The 19,918-nt window shown below is 43.8% G+C and overlaps 2 protein-coding genes and 1 pseudogene across 3 annotated transcripts in view; 1 reads left to right on the top strand and 2 right to left on the bottom strand.

Moving 5' to 3' along the window:
• helq (helicase, POLQ like) overlaps positions 1-19,918 on the top strand; it is a 92,644-nt gene that overhangs the window by 42,873 nt on the left and 29,853 nt on the right. The window lies entirely within an intron of this gene.
• LOC120545701 (tripartite motif-containing protein 16-like) lies at positions 4,603-6,575 on the bottom strand. The gene has a single exon (XM_039780253.1). It carries the CDS (start codon positions 6,516-6,518, stop codon positions 4,821-4,823), a length of 1,698 nt encoding a protein of 565 aa, XP_039636187.1. The 5' UTR covers positions 6,519-6,575; the 3' UTR covers positions 4,603-4,820.
• On the bottom strand, positions 10,739-12,835 carry LOC120545700 (annotated as a pseudogene).

Genomic DNA, 19,918 nt, shown 5'->3' with positions numbered 1-19,918 from the left:
AAGCAGCTCAGAGGACGGATATGGATGCTGGATGCTGATTGGCTGAGTGGTGACAGTGAGGGGTAGTTGTGTAGAAACTGTGTGTGATCCTCTGTGTGTGAGAGCTTCTTCAGCTCAGCGGCTTTCCTCTTCAGCTCAGTGATCTCCTGCTCCAGCTTCTCCTGAAGCTCTTTGACTAGACTCACTTCACTTTTCTGCTGGGATCTGACCTGCTGCTTCACATCAGAGCTTCTTTTCTCCAGGAGACGGATCAGCTCAGTGAAGATCTTCGCTGTCCTCCACTGCTTTATCAGCAGAAGCGATCGATGGCCTCCGCCTGCTGTTGAAGCAGCTTCACATCTTTCTCTCTGTCCTGGATTCTCTGCTGGATGTTTTGTCGGCTCCCCTCCGAGCTCTCTCTGCCTCTCACGCTCTTTCTGCTGCAGCTGAGACTGTGTCGTGGCCTTTATGTTCATCCACAGAGCAGAGATAACAGATAAGCTGCTGATCAGTACGGCAGAACATCTTCATCACCTCATCATGACGAGAGCAGACGTTCTCCTGGAGCTTCTTGGACGGCTCCACCAACTTGTGTTTTCTTGAATGTCTCTGATTCTAAATGAGGCTGAAGGTGTTTCTCACAGTAAGAAGCCAGACATTGCAGACAGGACTTGTGTGCTTTGGAGTTTTCTCCCGGTGCAGACATCACAGGCCACATCTTCAGCTCCAGCATAGCAGTGATCAGCAGGAGCAGCTTGGAGTCTAGTCTTCTTCAGCTCCTTCACTAAATCTGCTAACATGGTGTTTTTCAGCAGGACAGGCCTCAGTGTGAACGTCTTCCTGCACTGAGGACAGCTGTGGCTGTTCTTACGATCCTCTTCATCCCAGTGGCTTTTAATACAGTTCATGCAGTAGTTGTGTCCACAGGGAGTAGTCACCGGATCCTTCAGTAGATTCAGACAGATGGAACAAGAGAAGGCTTCCCGGTCCAGCTTAACTCTTTTCTGCGCCATTTCACCTCTCGCTCAGTGACAACGACCGTCTGAGTCTCCGTTCCTGAGAAGTGAAACTAGTCTGAGCTCTGATGTAAACACAGCAGTGATGCGCTGTTGTACTTCCCCAGCATGTTGGTTACACCCATATGCAAACTGAGGCTCTGGAGGGAGGGAACAAGGAAATATGAGCACAGAGTGGAGCTGGCTGCGTGTGACAGCAGGTAGAGGAGGGAGGAGTTATCAGGCTTTGTTCATTCCTGTAAAGAGGAGGGCGCTTTGAGAGAGATACTGGGTGTGTTGCAATGCCCATACTACCGATGACAGGGAAAGATTTAATATGTACCAATACATAGTCTATCAAATGCAGTACGCCTAACATATGTCCTAATGCACCTGGTTGCATTTTGCAGTATGCAAGCCGGCATGCTTTTCTGACCCACAATCCTCTGTGTAGCATATCTGAGCAAGAGGCTCAAAAGCTGGGATGTTATCACAGAGTTTGATGTCCCTTTGATTTTGCAGACTGTACGTGCACAGCTACTACGTATCTTTGTAAGAGCAGCTGCAGTTTGTACTAAAGTAAAAGAAAAAGTATGCGATAAGGAATGCAGAAACACTTGTTTACAACAGAGCTCATTTCTCATTTAAAAACTCTGCTGACTTCAACTTTTAGGAGGTAAACTCTTCTTAGAATCAGAGGGTCTGGAGACAGCTCCCCAGTTTACTAAATGACTGAGTTGTTCTTTAACTAAATTAAATTAAACATGATATTGTTTACATTAATTCAAACACAGAACATGGAAGACAAATTCATCTATAACTGCTTTTTTTGTAAAATCGGTATTTTAATGTTAAATACATTCAGGCTAAACAACTTATTCAAATCAGTTACTTGTTGTAGCTATGAATCCCACAGGACCTGAATGCAACACATCATTTGGCTCTGCAGTGTCTTTTGTGACATGTTGAGCAGATGTTTATGACGGGCCATCAGGGCCATTATTCACAATTTTACACACACACACACACACACATTACTGGGGCAGTGGTGGCCTTAAGTTTAAAGAAGCAAGCTTGTGACGCGGGGGGTCGCCAGTTCAATCCCCAGATCGGCAGGATAAAATCCGGGTGGGGTAAGTTAAGTTAAAGAGCAGCTTGTTTTTCCTTCATTACCACCACTGAGGTGCCCATGAGCAAGGTGCTTAACTCCCAACTGCTCCAGTGGAGCTGCTCAGTGGCAGCAGATCAGACTGGGGTTGTATCGGGCAGCTTCCAGGTCTGAATGTGATCAGATCAGACTGTGGTGGTACTGGGCAGCTTCCAGGTCTGAATGTGGTCAGATCAGACTGTGGTTGTACTGGGCAGCTTCCAGGTTATGAATGTGGTCAGATCAGACTGTGGTTGTACTGGGCAGCTTCCAGGTCTGAATGTGATCAGATCAGACTGTGGTTGGTACTGGGCAGCTTCCAGGTCTGAATGTGGTCAGATCAGACTGTGGTTGTACTGGGCAGCTTCCAGTATGAATGTGGTCAGATCAGACTGTGGTTGTACTGGGCAGCTTCCAGGTAACATGTGCGTGAATGTGACGAGGTCGTTGTTGCAAATGCGAATTTGTTCTCAATCGACTTACCTGGATAAATAAAGGTTAAATTAAAAACACCCACATAGGCTTAAATGTAAATTACCATAAAAATACCTCTCCACTAAATAACACTAGTAAGCAGCCGAGACAATTTTAAAAGAACAAAATAGGCTGTAAGTGACAGAATGGGATGAATTACAACAAGATCTTAAAATTCTTAAAACTTATTGTTTAATAGTAACATTTTCAAACGTTTGTTGAATGATAAGACATGTTAGTAATAAAACCGTGTGCTAGCATTCATAAAAGCTTTGAGGACGTGCAGTTTCTTTGACTTTGTTAAAACTGACTTTGCCGAGTTTTGGAGAGTTGAATAATTAATAATGAACATTTTATGGCAGGGATTTTCAAAGGGGTCCGGGACCCCTAGAGGTCCTCAGAGTCAATGCAGAGGGGCCTTCAAATTAGTGTTGTAAGTTTTTTTCAAAAATTTGAAAGTCCTAAAATGAATCCAACATATTATTAGCAAATATAAATCCCTTCTTATTATGGGCGCACTTATAGGTAAGGTAGTCCCTACCCACCCACAGATACATATAAAATCATGCCAATTATTACAATTATCAAGCTATTTAAATAGCTTAGGATTCTATGCACAAAAAAGATGTATAAAGTCTTCAGGCCGCCCTACACATACTTGTGGGCCCAGTAATTTTCAACTTCATGTTATCCAATATATTTAGTAGGGGGTCCCTGCTCAGTCTCTCTTACAGCTAAGGGGTCTGTGCAGTAGTGGAGAGAGCGTGGGTGCTTGGGTTCAGCCGCCCCAGGGCCCCGTGTCAATTAGGGGCCCCTCAAATGCCGCCGATCTTGCGTCACTTGACGAGAACGGGGCCCAAAGTGACACATTGCAGATTATTAGCTGAAAGAAGCTAATTACTGCATATGAGCTCACATTGTGAGAATCCAGCTCTTCTTATCAAACATATAATAGTGCCATGTCAATTATGTAGTGTGGCACTGATTGGGCTCACATGGCCTGTTCAGCATCGCTGTCCATCAGCTGTCGCTGTCCGTGGTGCTGGAATATTGTTACTTGAGTGGCAAACTGCTTTCTTTGTTCGTCAGTACAGACTTGTCAAAACATGTGGCTTTTCTTTGTGTTTTATTTGACTTATAGGCTTGCGGCCCAACAAGTGACACATTGTAGCGTGCATTCATCAGATATTTTACCTTTTTTCTTTTAAAGCGTTTTAATTTTTAAAATGACTTGGTAGCAGAGAGGCCCGCCGTGATGAAGCTCCGCCCCTGGGTCTGTGGCTTAAAAATCGTTGAAGACCCCTGCTTTATGGTGTCTGAGTTGGGATGTTTGTTCAAACCTGCCACTTTTAGGTCTGTGTAATATTTATTGACTCAGTGCAGAGAGGAATTGTTGGCTGTAAAAGCAATAAGTGGTAGAAAACTCTGCTCATTTCTCTGTGCGGAGCAGTTTTAGTGAGGAAAGTTGAAGGACAGAGACTGACTGACTCTAAACATGAACACTGTACTTTGTCCGTGTTTTAGGAGGAAAAGTGCCTCAGTTATACTCTCATATCAGTTTCACATTTTCTCTCCGTCAGCTTTGTATGAAACCCTGGAATGAAGACAGGAAGAAAATACTTTGTTCATGTTAGTTTAATTTAAGCAAATCTAGTGTGCTGTATTGGAATAACTGACCCCAGACAACTCTTTAAAAAAAAAGGACTCTTTACTGAACAGTAACTTAAATGTATAAATAACATTTAGCCGTTAGATTGAATAACAAAAAAAACATAACACAAATCACACCCTTCAAATTTGCTAACTGCAATATTTCTTCAAATGATATTACACACAACTAGCTACCCCTTTACCAGTTTCTCTATCAGTTTCCACTTAAAACACTCCAGCTACACAAAATGATTACTCCTTACAGCAGTTTCAATGCAAAACTTATACCGCACCCTATTAAAACCACTGTGTTAACATACACCTACCCACCCACACACACAGACACACACACACGGCAAGAGAAAGAAAAAAGAAACGTTGCGGGCCTGATGGTATGTGGACGTGCAGCAGGATATTATCTTCAGTGAAGCAAACACACAGAAATCCAACTTAACACCTCTACTGATCACTGTGCAGTGAAGAAACCCCACAACTATCAGCTCTCAGCAACAAACATGGAGACTAAATAAGTCAAAGAGTTAAAACACAGAATTTAACCCTTAAATGACTTCTGTCTATTTCAGTTTACACAACTCAGCAGAGTCTCCAGGAGACCAATAATCAAACCAAAGTCCAGCATAGAGCGGCTGAGTGAATGTGGTCTGGACTCTGTGGAGGAGAGTCATGGTTTCAGAGACGCTGTAGAAGGACAGAATACCTGCACTGTGATCCAGGTACACTCCTACTCTGGAGGACACAGGACATGAGATGGGAGTTCGGACTTTGTTGTAACAAAATGTATAACCGTTGTTGTTATAATGTAACGCCCAAGATTTATCATTTCGTCCAAATCCGCATTCATCCGACCTCCCTGCTCTGCTGATATTCTTGTATGCGACTGCTACAACTCCTCTCCCTCTCCTCTCCACCTCCCAGTAACAACGTCCAGTCAGACTCTCTCTACTCAGGACCTGCCACCACTCAGTGAATATGTCTGGATGGCTAGAATAAGACTGTTGTTTTCTCATTACCGAATAAGGCTGATGTTGCAACATGAATGTTGCTTTCCTGTTCCCCTCAGATAATAACAGCCGTGTGCTTGCTGTGTTTGGATCCAGTGTGATTGCATGTGAATATTTTAAGAATCCAGCTCTGGTCTTGGGCTCTGGTTGTTGCAGTAAAACGTCCACTTCAGTCCCTGTCAGTGAGACGTTTGTCCTCTTCTCTCTCAGGACGTCCTGTAGTTTATCTCTGACTTCTGACACGGCTGCTGTCACTTCCTCAAAGCAGCTCAGAGGACGGATATGGATGCTGGATGCTGATTGGCTGAGTGGTGACAGTGAGGGGTAGTTGTGTAGAAACTGGTTGTGATCCTCTGTGTGTGAGAGCTTCTTCAGCTCAGCGCCTTTCCTCTTCAGCTCAGTGATCTCCTGCTCCAGCTTCTCCTGAAGCTCTTTGACTCGACTCACTTCACTTTTCTGCTGGGATCTGACCTGCTGCTTCACATCAGAGCTTCTTTTCTCCAGGAGACGGATCAGCTCAGTGAAGATCTTCTCGCTGTCCTTCACTGCTTTATCAGCAGAGCGATCGATGGCCTCCGCCTGCTGTTGAAGCAGCTTCACATCTTTCTTTCTGTCCTGGATTCTCTGCTGGATGTTTTTTCGACTCCCCTCGAGCTCTCTCTGCCTCTCGGCTCTCTCTGCTGCAGCTGAGACTGTGTCGTGGCCTTTATGTTCATCCACAGAGCAGAGATAACAGATAAGCTGCTGATCAGTACGGCAGAACATCTTCATCACCTCATCATGACGAGAGCAGACGTTCTCCTGGAGCTTCTTGGACGGCTCCACCAGCTTGTGTTTCTTGAATGTCTCTGATTCTAAATGAGGCTGAAGGTGTTTATCACAGAAAGAAGCCAGACATTGCAGACAGGACTTGTGTGCTTTGAGTTTTCTCCCGGTGCAGACATCACAGGCCACATCTTCAGCTCCAGCATAGCAGTGATCAGCAGGAGCAGCTTGGAGTCTAGTCTTCTTCAGCTCCTTCACTAAATCTGCTAACATGGTGTTTTTCAGCAGGACAGGCCTCAGTGTGAACGTCTTCCTGCACTGAGGACAGCTGTGGCTGTTCTTACGATCCTCTTCATCCCAGTGGCTTTTAATACAGTTCATGCAGTAGCTGTGTCCACAGGGAGTAGTCACCGGATCCTTCAGTAGATTCAGACAGATGGAACAAGAGAAGGCTTCCCGGTCCAGCTTAACTCTTTTCTGCGCCATTTCACCTCTCGCTCAGTGACAATGACCGTCTGAGTCTCCGTTCCTGAGAAGTGAAAGTAGTCTGAGCTCTGATGTAAACACAGCAGTGATACGCTGTTGTACTTCATGGTTTTGCAACAGGATAAAATCCTAATAAAATATTTTATTTACTAAACATTAAAATAATAAATTTACTATTCATAGAGGTGCATAAACTAGTATTAACGATACCGTTTAAGTACATACCGATACGGTATCGTACATTCTAGTACTTCCCCAGCATGTTGGTTACACCCATATGCAAACTGAGGCTCTGGAGGGAGGGAACAAGGAAATATGAGCACAGAGTGGAGCTGGCTGCGTGTGACAGCAGGTAGAGGAGGGAGGAGTTATCAAGCTTTGTTCATTCCTGGAAGAGGAGCGCTTGAGAGAGATACTGGGTGTGTTGCAATGCCCATACTACCGATGACAGGGAAATATTTAACATGTACCAATACATAGTCTATCAAATGCAGTACGCCTAAAATATGTCCTAATGCACCTGGTTGCATTTTGCAGTATGCAAGCCAGCATGCTTTTCTGACCCACAATCCTCTGTGTAGCATATCTGAGCAAGAGGCTCAAAGTTCAAGCTGGGATGTTATCACAGAGTTTGATTTCCCGACTTTCTGCAGACTGTACTGCAGGCTACAGTACGTACTTTGTAAGAGCAGCTGCAGTTTGTACTAAAGTAAAAAGAAAAAGTATGCGATAAGGAACGCAGCAACACTTGTTTACAACAGAGCTCATTTCTCATTTAAAAACTCTGCTGACTTCAACTTTTAGGAGGTAAACTCTTCTTAGAATCAGAGGGTCTGGAGACAGCTCCCCAGTTTACTAAATGACTGAGTTGTCCTGTAACTAAATTAAACATGATATTGTTTACATTAATTCAAACACAGAACATGGAAGACAAATTAATCTATAACTTTTTTGTAAAATGGGTATTTTAATGTTAAATACATTCAGGCTAAACAACTTATTCACATCAGTTATTGTTGTAGCTATGAATCCCACAGGACCTGAATGCAACACATCATTTGGCTCTGCAGTGTCTTTTGTGACATGTTGGCTGATGTTTACTTTATCTACTCAGTGGCAGCAGATCAGACTGTGGTGGTACTGGGCAGCTTCCAGGTATGAATGTGGTCAGATCAGACTGTGGTGGTACTGGGCAGCTTCCAGGTATGAATGTGGTCAGATCAGACTGTGGTGGTACTGGGCAGCTTCCAGGTATGAATGTGGTCAGATCAGACTGTGGTGGTACTGGGCAGCTTCCAGGTATGAATGTGGTCAGATCAGACTGTGGTTGTACTGGGCAGCTTCCAGTATGAATGTGATCAGATCAGACTGTGGTGTTACTGGGCAGCTTCCAGTATGAATGTGATCAGATCAGACTGTGGTGGTACTGGGCAGCTTCCAGGTATGAATGTGATCAGATCAGACTGTGGTTGTACTGGGCAGCTTCCAGGTATGAATGTGGTCAGATCGGACTGTGGTGTTACTGGGCAGCTTCCAGGTATGAATGTGTAACTGTGTGAATGTGACAGGTCGTTGTTGCAAATGCGAATTTGTTCTCAATCGACTTACCTGGATAAATAAAGGTTAAATAACCAAAAAACACCCACAAAGGCTTATATGTAAATTACCATAAAAAATACCTCTCCGCTAAGTAACACTAGTAAGCAGCCGAGACAATTTGAAAAAGAAGAACAAAATAGGCTGTAAGTGACAGAATGGGATGAATTACAAAAAGATCTTAAAATTCTTAAAACTTTTTGTTCATTAGTAACATTTTCTAACATTTGTTGAATGATAAGACATGTTAGTAATAAAACCGTGTGCTAGCATTCATAAAAAGCTTTGAGCAGGTGCAGTTTCTTTGACTTTGTTAAAACTGAATTTGTTATTAATAATAATTAATAATCAACACTTTATGGCAGGGATATTCAACAGGGGGTCCGGGACCCCTAGGGGGTCCTCAGAGTCAATGCAGAGGGGCCTTCAAATTAGTGTTGTCAGTTTTTTATTTTTATTTGAAAGTCCTAAAATGAATCCAACATATTATTAGCAAATATAAATCCCTTCTTATTATAGGCTTACCAATAGGTAAGGTAGTCCCTAGCCACCCACAGATACATATAAAATCATGCCGATTATTACAATTATTAAGCTATTTTAATAGCTTAGGATTCTATGCACACAAAAAAAAAGATGTATAAAGTCTTCAGGCCGCCCTACACATTCTTGTGAGCCCAGTAATTTGCAACTTCATGTTATCCAATATATTTAGTAGGGGGTCCCTGCTCAGTCTCTCTTTCAGCTAAGGGGTCTGTGCAGTAGTGGAGAGAGTGTGGGTGCTTGGGTGCAACCGCCCCAGGGCCCCGTGTCAATTAGGGGCCCCTCAAATGCCGCCGATCTTGCGTCACTTGACGAGAACGGGGCCCAAAGTGACACATTGCAGATTATTAGCTGAAAGAAGCTAATTACTGCATATGAGCTCACATTGTGAGAATCCAGCTCTTCTTATCAAACATATAATAGTGCCATGTCAATTATGTAGTGTGGCACTGATTGAGCTCACATGGCCTGTTCAGCACCATCGCTGTCCATCAGCTGTCGCTGTCCGTGGTGCTGAAACATTTTTACTTGACTGGCAAACTGCTTTCTTTGTTCGTCAGTACAGACTTGTCAAAACATGTGGCTTTTCTTTGTGTTATTTGACTTATAGGCTTACTTGGCTCAACAAGTGACACATTGTTACGTGCATTCATCAGATATTTTACCTTTTTCTTTTTAAACGTTTTAATTTTAAAATGACTTGGTAGCAGAGGGCCCCATGATGAAGCTCCGCCCCCACTGTACTGAGGATCTAGCTCCGCCCCTGGGTCTGTGGCTTAAAAATCGTTGAAGACCCCTGCTTTATGGTGTCTGAGTTGGGATGTTGTTTGTTCAAACCTGCAACTTTTAGGTCTGTGTAATATTTATTGACTCAGTGCAGAGAGGAAATGTTGGCTGTAAAAAGCAATAAGTGGTAGAAAACTCTGCTCATTTCTCTGTGACGGAGCAGTTTTAGTAAGGAAAGTTGAAAGGACAGAGACTGACTGACTGACTAAACATGAACACTGTACTTCGTGGTGTTTCAGGAGGAAAAGTGCCTCAGTTATACTCTCATATCAGTTTCACATTTTCTCCGTCAGCTTTGTATGAAACCCTGGAATTAAGATAGGAAGAAAATACTTTGTTCATGTTAGTTTGATTTACTGTTTATCAGACCCCAGATGAGACAAGAAGCTTACGTTAGCTAACGTTAGCGAACGCTGCGGTCCCGCTGCATCAGACGCTGTATTAACGTTACTGTTTTAAAATTGTTTTCCAGGTTATTGGGGGTGCATACCACTCAAAACCAACATGAAAAACGTAGCTAGTAATGTTCACTCGATATTTGGTTTTCTTGTTAAACTGTGTAAAATGAGCGGTGACGTTAAATCACCGGTTTCAGGTAACCACCCTCCGGTACCGTCTATTTGCTGGATGGTTTCAAGGTAATGGTTGGTAGCTATCATTAGCAGATAAGCCCGTTGACCGTGACGTTGTTCATATTTTGGCACAATGTTTCTGACTGTAGTGGTCATGGTGACTGAAAGTGTGATGTGAGATGCTAAAAAGAAAAACTACACGCAGTTTTCAGGTTACGTTACTTTTTGATGTTCAACACCCTGCCACAGCTGAAAATAATTCTAGCGGAAACACTGGGTAATGATTATCATAAAAACATTTGGTCCGCCCAACAAATAATTGTAAATCTAGATTTCTTTACCAATGTCCACAAAGTGTGTAGGATAAAGGAGGTCTGGTGCTTTCTCTCTTCAGAGCCATGCAGTGGAAGAGAAACTAAATACACTTTTAGATTGATTTTATTTCTGGGTCACGCCAAACATTTGGCCCGTCCCACATGGGATTACAAGACACCGCTATTTAACAGACATCTTCCTGTCCCGCAGATACATAACATGGAGAGATACATGAATAACAAACAACAACTAATATCTACATCTCCGTAAAGATCTTTATTTCTCTTCTCTCGGCTTTCTACAAAATGTAAGAGCACATGCGAACAGCCTTTAGCCAGCTTACCCATATTTCCAACATCAATATCTGTTTTAATCTGACCAAAACAAAGCATCACGGTTCTAAATAAAAGGACAGTAGAAAACCAAATGGAACAAATTTTCTATATCATTTAAACAACACATCGGTCCGTGCACAAAAACTAATCTTTAAACTAAACTAAAAGATGTTAAAATCATCCCATAATGTTTGATTGACAGCTGAACTCTGTGCAGTGAAGAAATCACAACAATCAGCTCTCAGCAACAAACATGGAGACTAAATAAGTCAAAGAGTTAAAACACTGAATTTAACCCTTAAATGACTTCTGTCTATTTCAGTTTACACAACTCAGCAGAGTCTCCAGGAGACCAATAATCAAACCAGAGTCCAGCATAGAGCGGCTGAGTGAATGTGGTCTGGACTCTGTGGAGGAGAGTCATGGTTTCAGAGACGCTGTAGAAGGACAGAATACCTGCACTGTGATCCAGGTACACTCCTACTGTGGAGGACTCAGGACCTGAGACGGGAGTTTGGACTTTGTTGTAACAAAATGTATATTTGTTGTTGTTACAATATAACGCCCAAGATTTATCATTTCGTTCAAATCCGCATTCATCCGACCTCCCTGCTCTGCTGATATTCTTGTATGCAACTGCTACCCAAACTCCTCTCCCTCTCCTCTTCACCTCCCAGTAACAACGTCCAGTCAGACTCTCTCTACTCAGGACCTGAGACAGGTTAGTGAATATGTCTGGATGACTAGAATAAGACTGTTGTTTTCTCATTACTGAATATAGCTGATGTTGCAACATGAATGTTGCTCTCCTGTTCCCCTCAGATAATAACAGTCGTGTGCTTGCTGTGTTTGGATCCAGTGTGATTGCATGTGAATATTTTAAGAATCCAGATCTGGTCTTGGGCTCTGGTTGTTGCAGTAAAACGTCCACTTCAGTCCCTGTCAGTGAGACGTTTGTCCTCTTCTCTCTCAGGACGTCCTGTAGTTTATCTCTGACTTCTGACACGGCCGCTGTCACGTCCTCAAAGCAGCTCAGAGGACGGATATGGATGCTGGATGCTGATTGGCTGAGTGGTGACAGTGAGGGGTAGTTGTGTAGAAACTGTGTGTGATCCTCTGTGTGTGAGAGCTTCTTCAGCTCAGCGGCTTTCCTCTTCAGCTCAGTGATCTCCTGCTCCAGCTTCTCCTGAAGCTCTTTGACTCGACTCACTTCACTTTTCTGCTGGGATCTGACCTGCTGCTTCACATCAGAGCTCTTTTCTCCAGGAGACGGATCAGCTCAGTGAAGATCTTCTCGTTCCTCCACTGCTTTATCAGCAGAGCGATCGATGGCCTCCGCCTGCTGTTGAAGCAGCTTCACATCTTTCTCTCTGTCCTGGATTCTCTGCTGGATGTTTTGTCGACTCCCCTCGAGCTCTCTCTGCCTCTCAGCTCTTTCTGCTGCAGCTGAGACTGTGTCGTGGCCTTTATGTTCATCCACAGAGCAGAGATAACAGATAAGCTGCTGATCAGTACGGCAGAACATCTTCATCACCTCATCATGACGAGAGCAGACGTTCTCCTGGAGCTTCTTGGACGGCTCCACCAGCTTGTGTTTCTTGAATGTCTCTGATTCAAAATGAGGCTGAAGGTGTTTCTCACAGTAAGAAGCCAGACATTGCAGACAGGACTTGTGTGCTTTGAGTTTTCTCCCAGTGCAGACATCACAGGCCACATCTTCAGCTCCAGCATAGCAGTGATCAGCAGGAGCAGCTTGGAGTCCAGTCTTCTTCAGCTCCTCCACTACATCTGCTAACATGGTGTTTTTCAGCAGGACAGGCCTCAGTGTGAACGTCTTCCTGCACTGAGGACAGCTGTGGCTGTTCTTACGATCCTCTTCATCCCAGTGGCTTTTAATACAGTTCATGCAGTAGTTGTGTCCACAGGGAGTAGTCACCGGATCCTTCAGTAGATTCAGACAGATGGAACAAGAGAAGGCTTCCCGGTCCAGCTTAACTCTTTTCTGCGCCATTTCACCTCTCGCTCAGTGACAACGACCGTCTGAGTCTCCGTTCCTGAGAAGTGAAACTAGTCTGAGCTCTGATGTAAACACAGCAGTGATGCGCTGTTGTACTTCCCCCAGCATGTTGGTTACACCCATATGCAAACTGAGGCTCTGGAGGGGAGGGAACAAGGAAATATGAGCACAGAGTGGAGCTGGCTGCGTGTGACAGCAGGTAGAGGAGGGAGGAGTTATCAGGCTTTGTTCATTCCTGTAAGAGGAGCGCTTTGAGAGAGATACTGGGTGTGTTGCAATGCCCATACTACCGATGACAGGGAAAGATTTAATATGTACCAATACATAGTCTATCAAATGCAGTACGCCTAAAATATGTCCTAATGCACCTGGTTGCATTTTGCAGTATGCAAGCCGGCATGCTTTTCTGACCCACAATCCTCTGTGTAGCATATCTGAGCAAGAGGCTCAAAGCTGGGATGTTATCACAGAGTTTGATGTCCCGACTTTCTGCAGACTGTACTGCAGGCTACAGTACGTACTTTGTAAGAGCAGCTGCAGTTTGTACTAAAGTAAAAAGAAAAAGTATGCGATAAGGAATGCAGAAACACTTGTTTACAACAGAGCTCATTTCTCATTTAAAAACTCTGCTGACTTCAACTTTTAGGAGGTAAACTCTTCTTAGAATCAGAGGGTCTGGAGACAGCTCCCCAGTTTACTAAATGACTGAGTTGTTCTTTAACTAAATTAAATTAAACATGATATTGTTTACATTAATTCAAACACAGAACATGGAAGACAAATTCATCTATAACTGCTTTTTTTGTAAAATCGGTATTTTAATGTTAAATACATTCAGGCTAAACAACTTATTCAAATCAGTTACTTGTTGTAGCTATGAATCCCACAGGACCTGAATGCAACACATCATTTGGCTCTGCAGTGTCTTTTGTGACATGTTGACAGATGTTTATGACGGGCCATCAGGGCCATTATTCACAATTTTACACACACACACACACACACACATTACTGGGGCAGTGGTGGCCTTAAGTTTAAAGAAGCAAGCTTGTGACCGGGAGGTCGCCAGTTCAATCCCCAGATCGGCAGGATAAAATCCGGGTGGGGTAAGTTAAAGAGCAGCGCTTGTTCTTCCTTCATTACCACCACTGAGGTGCCCATGAGCAAGGTGCTTAACTCCCAACTGCTCCAGTGGAGCTGCTCAGTGGCAGCAGATCAGACTGGGGTTGTATCGGGCAGCTTCCAGGTCTGAATGTGATCAGATCAGACTGTGGTGGTACTGGGCAGCTTCCAGGTCTGAATGTGGTCAGATCAGACTGTGGTTGTACTGGGCAGCTTCCAGGTATGAATGTGGTCAGATCAGACTGTGGTTGTACTGGGCAGCTTCCAGGTCTGAATGTGATCAGATCAGACTGTGGTTGTACTGGGCAGCTTCCAGGTCTGAATGTGATCAGATCAGACTGTGGTGGTACTGGGCAGCTTCCAGGTCTGAATGTGGTCAGATCAGACTGTGGTTGTACTGGGCAGCTTCCAGGTATGAATGTGTAACTGTGTGAATGTGACAGGTCGTTGTTGCAAATGCGAATTTGTTCTCAATCGACTTACCTGGATAAATAAAGGTTAAATTAAAAAAACACCCACATAGGCTTAAATGTAAATTACCATAAAAATACCTCTCCACTAAATAACACTAGTAAGCAGCCGAGACAATTTTAAAAAGAACAAAATAGGCTGTAAGTGACAGAATGGGATGAATTACAACAAGATCTTAAAATTCTTAAAACTTATTGTTTATTAGTAACATTTTCAAACGTTTGTTGAATGATAAGACATGTTAGTAATAAAACCGTGTGCTAGCATTCATAAAAGCTTTGAGGACGCGGCAGTTTCTTTGACTTTGTTAAAACTGACTTTGCCCGAGTTTTGGAGAGTTGAATAATTAATAATGAACATTTTATGGCAGGGATTTTCGGGTAGTCCGGGACCCCTAGGGGGTCCTCAGAGTCAATGCAGAGGGGCCTTCAAATTAGTGTTGTAAGTTTTTTTCAAAAATTTGAAAGTCCTAAAATGAATCCAACATATTATTAGCAAATATAAATCCCTTCTTATTATAGGCTTACTTATAGGTAAGGTAGTCCCTAGCCACCCACAGATACATATAAAATCATGCCAATTATTACAATTATCAAGCTATTTTAATAGCTTAGGATTCTATGCACAAAAAAAGATGTATAAAGTATAAAGGCTCAGGCCTAGCACATACTTTGTGGGCCCAGTAATTTTCAACTTCATGTTATCCAATATATTTAGTAGGGGGTCCCTGCTCAGTCTCTCTTACAGCTAAGGGGTCTGTGCAGTAGTGGAGAGAGCGTGGGTGCTTGGGTTCAGCCGCCCCCAGGGCCCCGTGGTTAGGAGTCGGCCCTCAAATGCCGCCGATCTTGCGCACTTGACGAGAACGGGGCCCAAAGTGACACATTGCAGATTATTAGCTGAAAGAAGCTAATTACTGCATATGAGCTCACATTGTGAGAATCCAGCTCTTCTTATCAAACATATAATAGTGCCATGTCAATTATGTAGTGTGGCACTGATTGAGCTCACATGGCCTGTTCATCAGCTGTCGCTGTCCGTGGTGCTGGAATATTGTTACTTGAGTGGCAAACTGCTTTCTTTGTTCGTCAGTACAGACTTGTCAAAACATGTGGCTTTTCTTTGTGTTTTATTTGACTTATAGGCTTACTTGGCTCAACAAGTGACACATTGTAACGTGCATTCATCAGATATTTTACCTTTTTCTTTTTAAACGTTTTAATTTTAAAATGACTTGGTAGCAGAGGGCCAGCGTGATGAAGTCCCCTGGGTCTGTGGCTTAAAAATCGTTGAAGACCCCTGCTTTATGGTGTCTGAGTTGGGATGTTTGTTCAAACCTGCCACTTTTAGGTCTGTGTAATATTTATTGACTCAGTGCAGAGAGGAATTGTTGGCTGTAAAAAGCAATAAGTGGTAGAAAACTCTGCTCATTTCTCTGTGACGGAGCAGTTTTAGTGAGGAAAGTTGAAGGACAGAGACTGACTGACTCTAAACATGAACACTGTACTTTGTCGTGTTTTAGGAGGAAAAGTGCCTCAGTTATACTCTCATATCAGTTTCACATTTTCTCCGTCAGCTTTGTATGAAACCCTGGAATGAAGACAGGAAGAAAATACTTTGTTCATGTTAGTTTAATTTAAGCAAATCTAGTGTGCTGTATTGGAATAACTGACCCCAGACAACTCTTTAAAAAAAAAGGACTCTTTACTGAACAGTAACTTAAATGTATAAATAACATTTAGCCGTTAGATTGAATAACAAAAAAAACATAACACACATCACACCCTTCAAATTTGCTAACTGCAATATTTCTTCAAATGATATTACACACAACTAGCTACCCCTTTACCAGTTTCTCTATCAGTTTCCACTTAAAACACTCCAGCTACACAAAATGATTACTCCTTACAGCAGTTTCAATGCAAAACTTACTCGCACCCTATTAAACCACTGTGTTAACATACACCTACCCACCCACACACACAGACACACACACACGGCAAGAGAAAGAAAAAAGAAACGTTGCGGGCCTGATGGTATGTGGACGTGCAGCAGGATATTATCTTCAGTGAAGCAAACACACAGAAATCCAACTTAACACCTCTACTGATCACTGTGCAGTGAAGAAACCCCACAACTATCAGCTCTCAGCAACAAACATGGAGACTAAATAAGTCAAAGAGTTAAAACACAGAATTTAACCCTTAAATGACTTCTGTCTATTTCAGTTTACACAACTCAGCAGAGTCTCCAGGAGACCAATAATCAAACCAAAGTCCAGCATAGAGCGGCTGAGTGAATGTGGTCTGGACTCTGTGGAGGAGAGTCATGGTTTCAGAGACGCTGTAGAAGGACAGAATACCTGCACTGTGATCCAGGTACACTCCTACTCTGGAGGACACAGGACATGAGATGGGAGTTCGGACTTTGTTGTAACAAAATGTATAACCGTTGTTGTTATAATGTAACGCCCAAGATTTATCATTTCGTCCAAATCCGCATTCATCCGACCTCCCTGCTCTGCTGATATTCTTGTATGCGACTGCTACAACTCCTCTCCCTCTCCTCTCCACCTCCCAGTAACAACGTCCAGTCAGACTCTCTACTCTCAGGACCTGCCACCACTCAGTGAATATGTCTGGATGGCTAGAATAAGACTGTTGTTTTCTCATTACCGAATAAGGCTGATGTTGCAACATGAATGTTGCTTTCCTGTTCCCCTCAGATAATAACAGCCGTGTGCTTGCTGTGTTTGGATCCAGTGTGATTGCATGTGAATATTTTAAGAATCCAGCTCTGGTCTTGGGCTCTGGTTGTTGCAGTAAAACGTCCACTTCAGTCCCTGTCAGTGAGACGTTTGTCCTTCTTCTCTCAGGACGTCCTGTAGTTTATCTCTGACTTCTGACACGGCTGCTGTCACTTCCTCAAAGCAGCTCAGAGGACGGATATGGATGCTGGATGCTGATTGGCTGAGTGGTGACAGTGAGGGGTAGTTGTGTAGAAACTGGTTGTGATCCTCTGTGTGTGAGAGCTTCTTCAGCTCAGCGCCTTTCCTCTTCAGCTCAGTGATCTCCTGCTCCAGCTTCTCCTGAAGATCTTTGACTAGACTCACTTCACTTTTCTGCTGGGATCTGACCTGCTGCTTCACATCAGAGCTTCTTTTCTCCAGGAGACGGATCAGCTCAGTGAAGATCTTCTCGCTGTCCTTCACTGCTTTATCAGCAGAGCGATCGATGGCCTCCGCCTGCTGTTGAAGCAGCTTCACATCTTTCTTTCTGTCCTGGATTCTCTGCTGGATGTTTTTTCGACTCCCCTCGAGCTCTCTCTGCCTCTCGGCTCTTCTGCTGCAGCTGAGACTGTGTCGTGGCCTTTATGTTCATCCACAGAGCAGAGATAACAGATAAGCTGCTGATCAGCGACGGCAGAACATCTTCATCACCTCATCATGACGAGAGCAGACGTTCTCCTGGAGCTTCTTGGACGGCTCCACCAGCTTGTGTTTCTTGAATGTCTCTGATTCTAAATGAGGCTGAAGGTGTTTATCACAGAAAGAAGCCAGACATTGCAGACAGGACTTGTGTGCTTTGAGTTTTCTCCCGGTGCAGACATCACAGGCCACATCTTCAGCTCCAGCATAGCAGTGATCAGCAGGAGCAGCTTGGAGTCTAGTCTTCTTCAGCTCCTTCACTAAATCTGCTAACATGGTGTTTTTCAGCAGGACAGGCCTCAGTGTGAACGTCTTCCTGCACTGAGGACAGCTGTGGCTGTTCTTACGATCCTCTTCATCCCAGTGGCTTTTAATACAGTTCATGCAGTAGCTGTGTCCACAGGGAGTAGTCACCGGATCCTTCAGTAGATTCAGACAGATGGAACAAGAGAAGGCTTCCCGGTCCAGCTTAACTCTTTTCTGCGCCATTTCACCTCTCGCTCAGTGACAATGACCGTCTGAGTCTCCGTTCCTGAGAAGTGAAAGTAGTCTGAGCTCTGATGTAAACACAGCAGTGATACGCTGTTGTACTTCCCCCAGCATGTTGGTTACACCCATATGCAAACTGAGGCTCTGGAGGGGAGGGAACAAGGAAATATGAGCACAGAGTGGAGCTGGCTGCGTGTGACAGCAGGTAGAGGAGGGAGGAGTTATCAAGCTTTGTTCATTCCTGGAAGAGGAGCGCTTGAGAGAGATACTGGGTGTGTTGCAATGCCCATACTACCGATGACAGGGAAATATTTAACATGTACCAATACATAGTCTATCAAATGCAGTACGCCTAAAATATGTCCTAATGCACCTGGTTGCATTTTGCAGTATGCAAGCCAGCATGCTTTTCTGACCCACAATCCTCTGTGTAGCATATCTGAGCAAGAGGCTCAAAGTTCAAGCTGGGATGTTATCACAGAGTTTGATTTCCCGACTTTCTGCAGACTGTACTGCAGGCTACAGTACGTACTTTGTAAGAGCAGCTGCAGTTTGTACTAAAGTAAAAAGAAAAAGTATGCGATAAGGAACGCAGCAACACTTGTTTACAACAGAGCTCAATTCTCATTTAAAAACTCTGCTGACTTCAACTTTTAGGAGGTAAACTCTTCTTAGAATCAGAGGGTCTGGAGACAGCTCCCCAGTTTACTAAATGACTGAGTTGTCCTGTAACTAAATTAAACATGATATTGTTTACATTAATTCAAACACAGAACATGGAAGACAAATTAATCTATAACTTTTTTGTAAAATGGGTATTTTAATGTTAAATACATTCAGGCTAAACAACTTATTCACATCAGTTATTGTTGTAGCTATGAATCCCACAGGACCTGAATGCAACACATCATTTGGCTCTGCAGTGTCTTTTGTGACATGTTGGCTGATGTTTATGACGGCCACAATTCACAATTTTACACACACACACACACACAAACACACACATTACTGGGGCAGTGGTGGCCTTGAATTTAAAGAAGCAAGCTTGTGACCGGGAGGTCGCCAGTTCAATCCCCAGACCGGCAGGATAAAATCCGGGTGGGGTAAGTTAAAGAGCAGCGCTTGTTCTTCCTTCATTACCACCACTGAGGTGCCCATGAGCAAGGTGCTTAACTCCCAACTGCTCCAGTGGAGCTGCTCAGTGGCAGCAGATCAGACTGGGGTTGTATCGGGCAGCTTCCAGGTCTGAATGTGATCAGATCAGACTGTGGTGGTACTGGGCAGCTTCCAGGTCTGAATGTGGTCAGATCAGACTGGGGTTGTACTGGGCAGCTTCCAGGTATGAATGTGGTCAGATCAGACTGTGGTTGTACTGGGCAGCTTCCAGGTCTGAATGTGGTCAGATCAGACTGTGGTTGTACTGGGCAGCTTCCAGGTCTGAATGTGATCAGATCAGACTGTGGTGGTACTGGGCAGCTTCCCCAGTATGAATGTGATCAGATCAGACTGTGGTGGTACTGGGCAGCTTCCAGGTATGAATGTGGTCAGATCAGACTGTGGTGGTACTGGGCAGCTTCCAGGTATGAATGTGATCAGATCAGACTGTGGTGGTACTGGGCAGCTTCCAGGTATGAATGTGGTCAGATCAGACTGTGGTGGTACTGGGCAGCTTCCAGGTATGAATGTGGTCAGATCAGACTGTGGTGGTACTGGGCAGCTTCCAGGTATGA

This window comes from Perca fluviatilis, chromosome 17 (genome assembly GCF_010015445.1).
Source record: "Perca fluviatilis chromosome 17, GENO_Pfluv_1.0, whole genome shotgun sequence".
NCBI lineage: Eukaryota > Metazoa > Chordata > Actinopteri > Perciformes > Percidae > Perca > Perca fluviatilis.
This window is presented reverse-complemented; position numbering and strand designations above follow the sequence as displayed.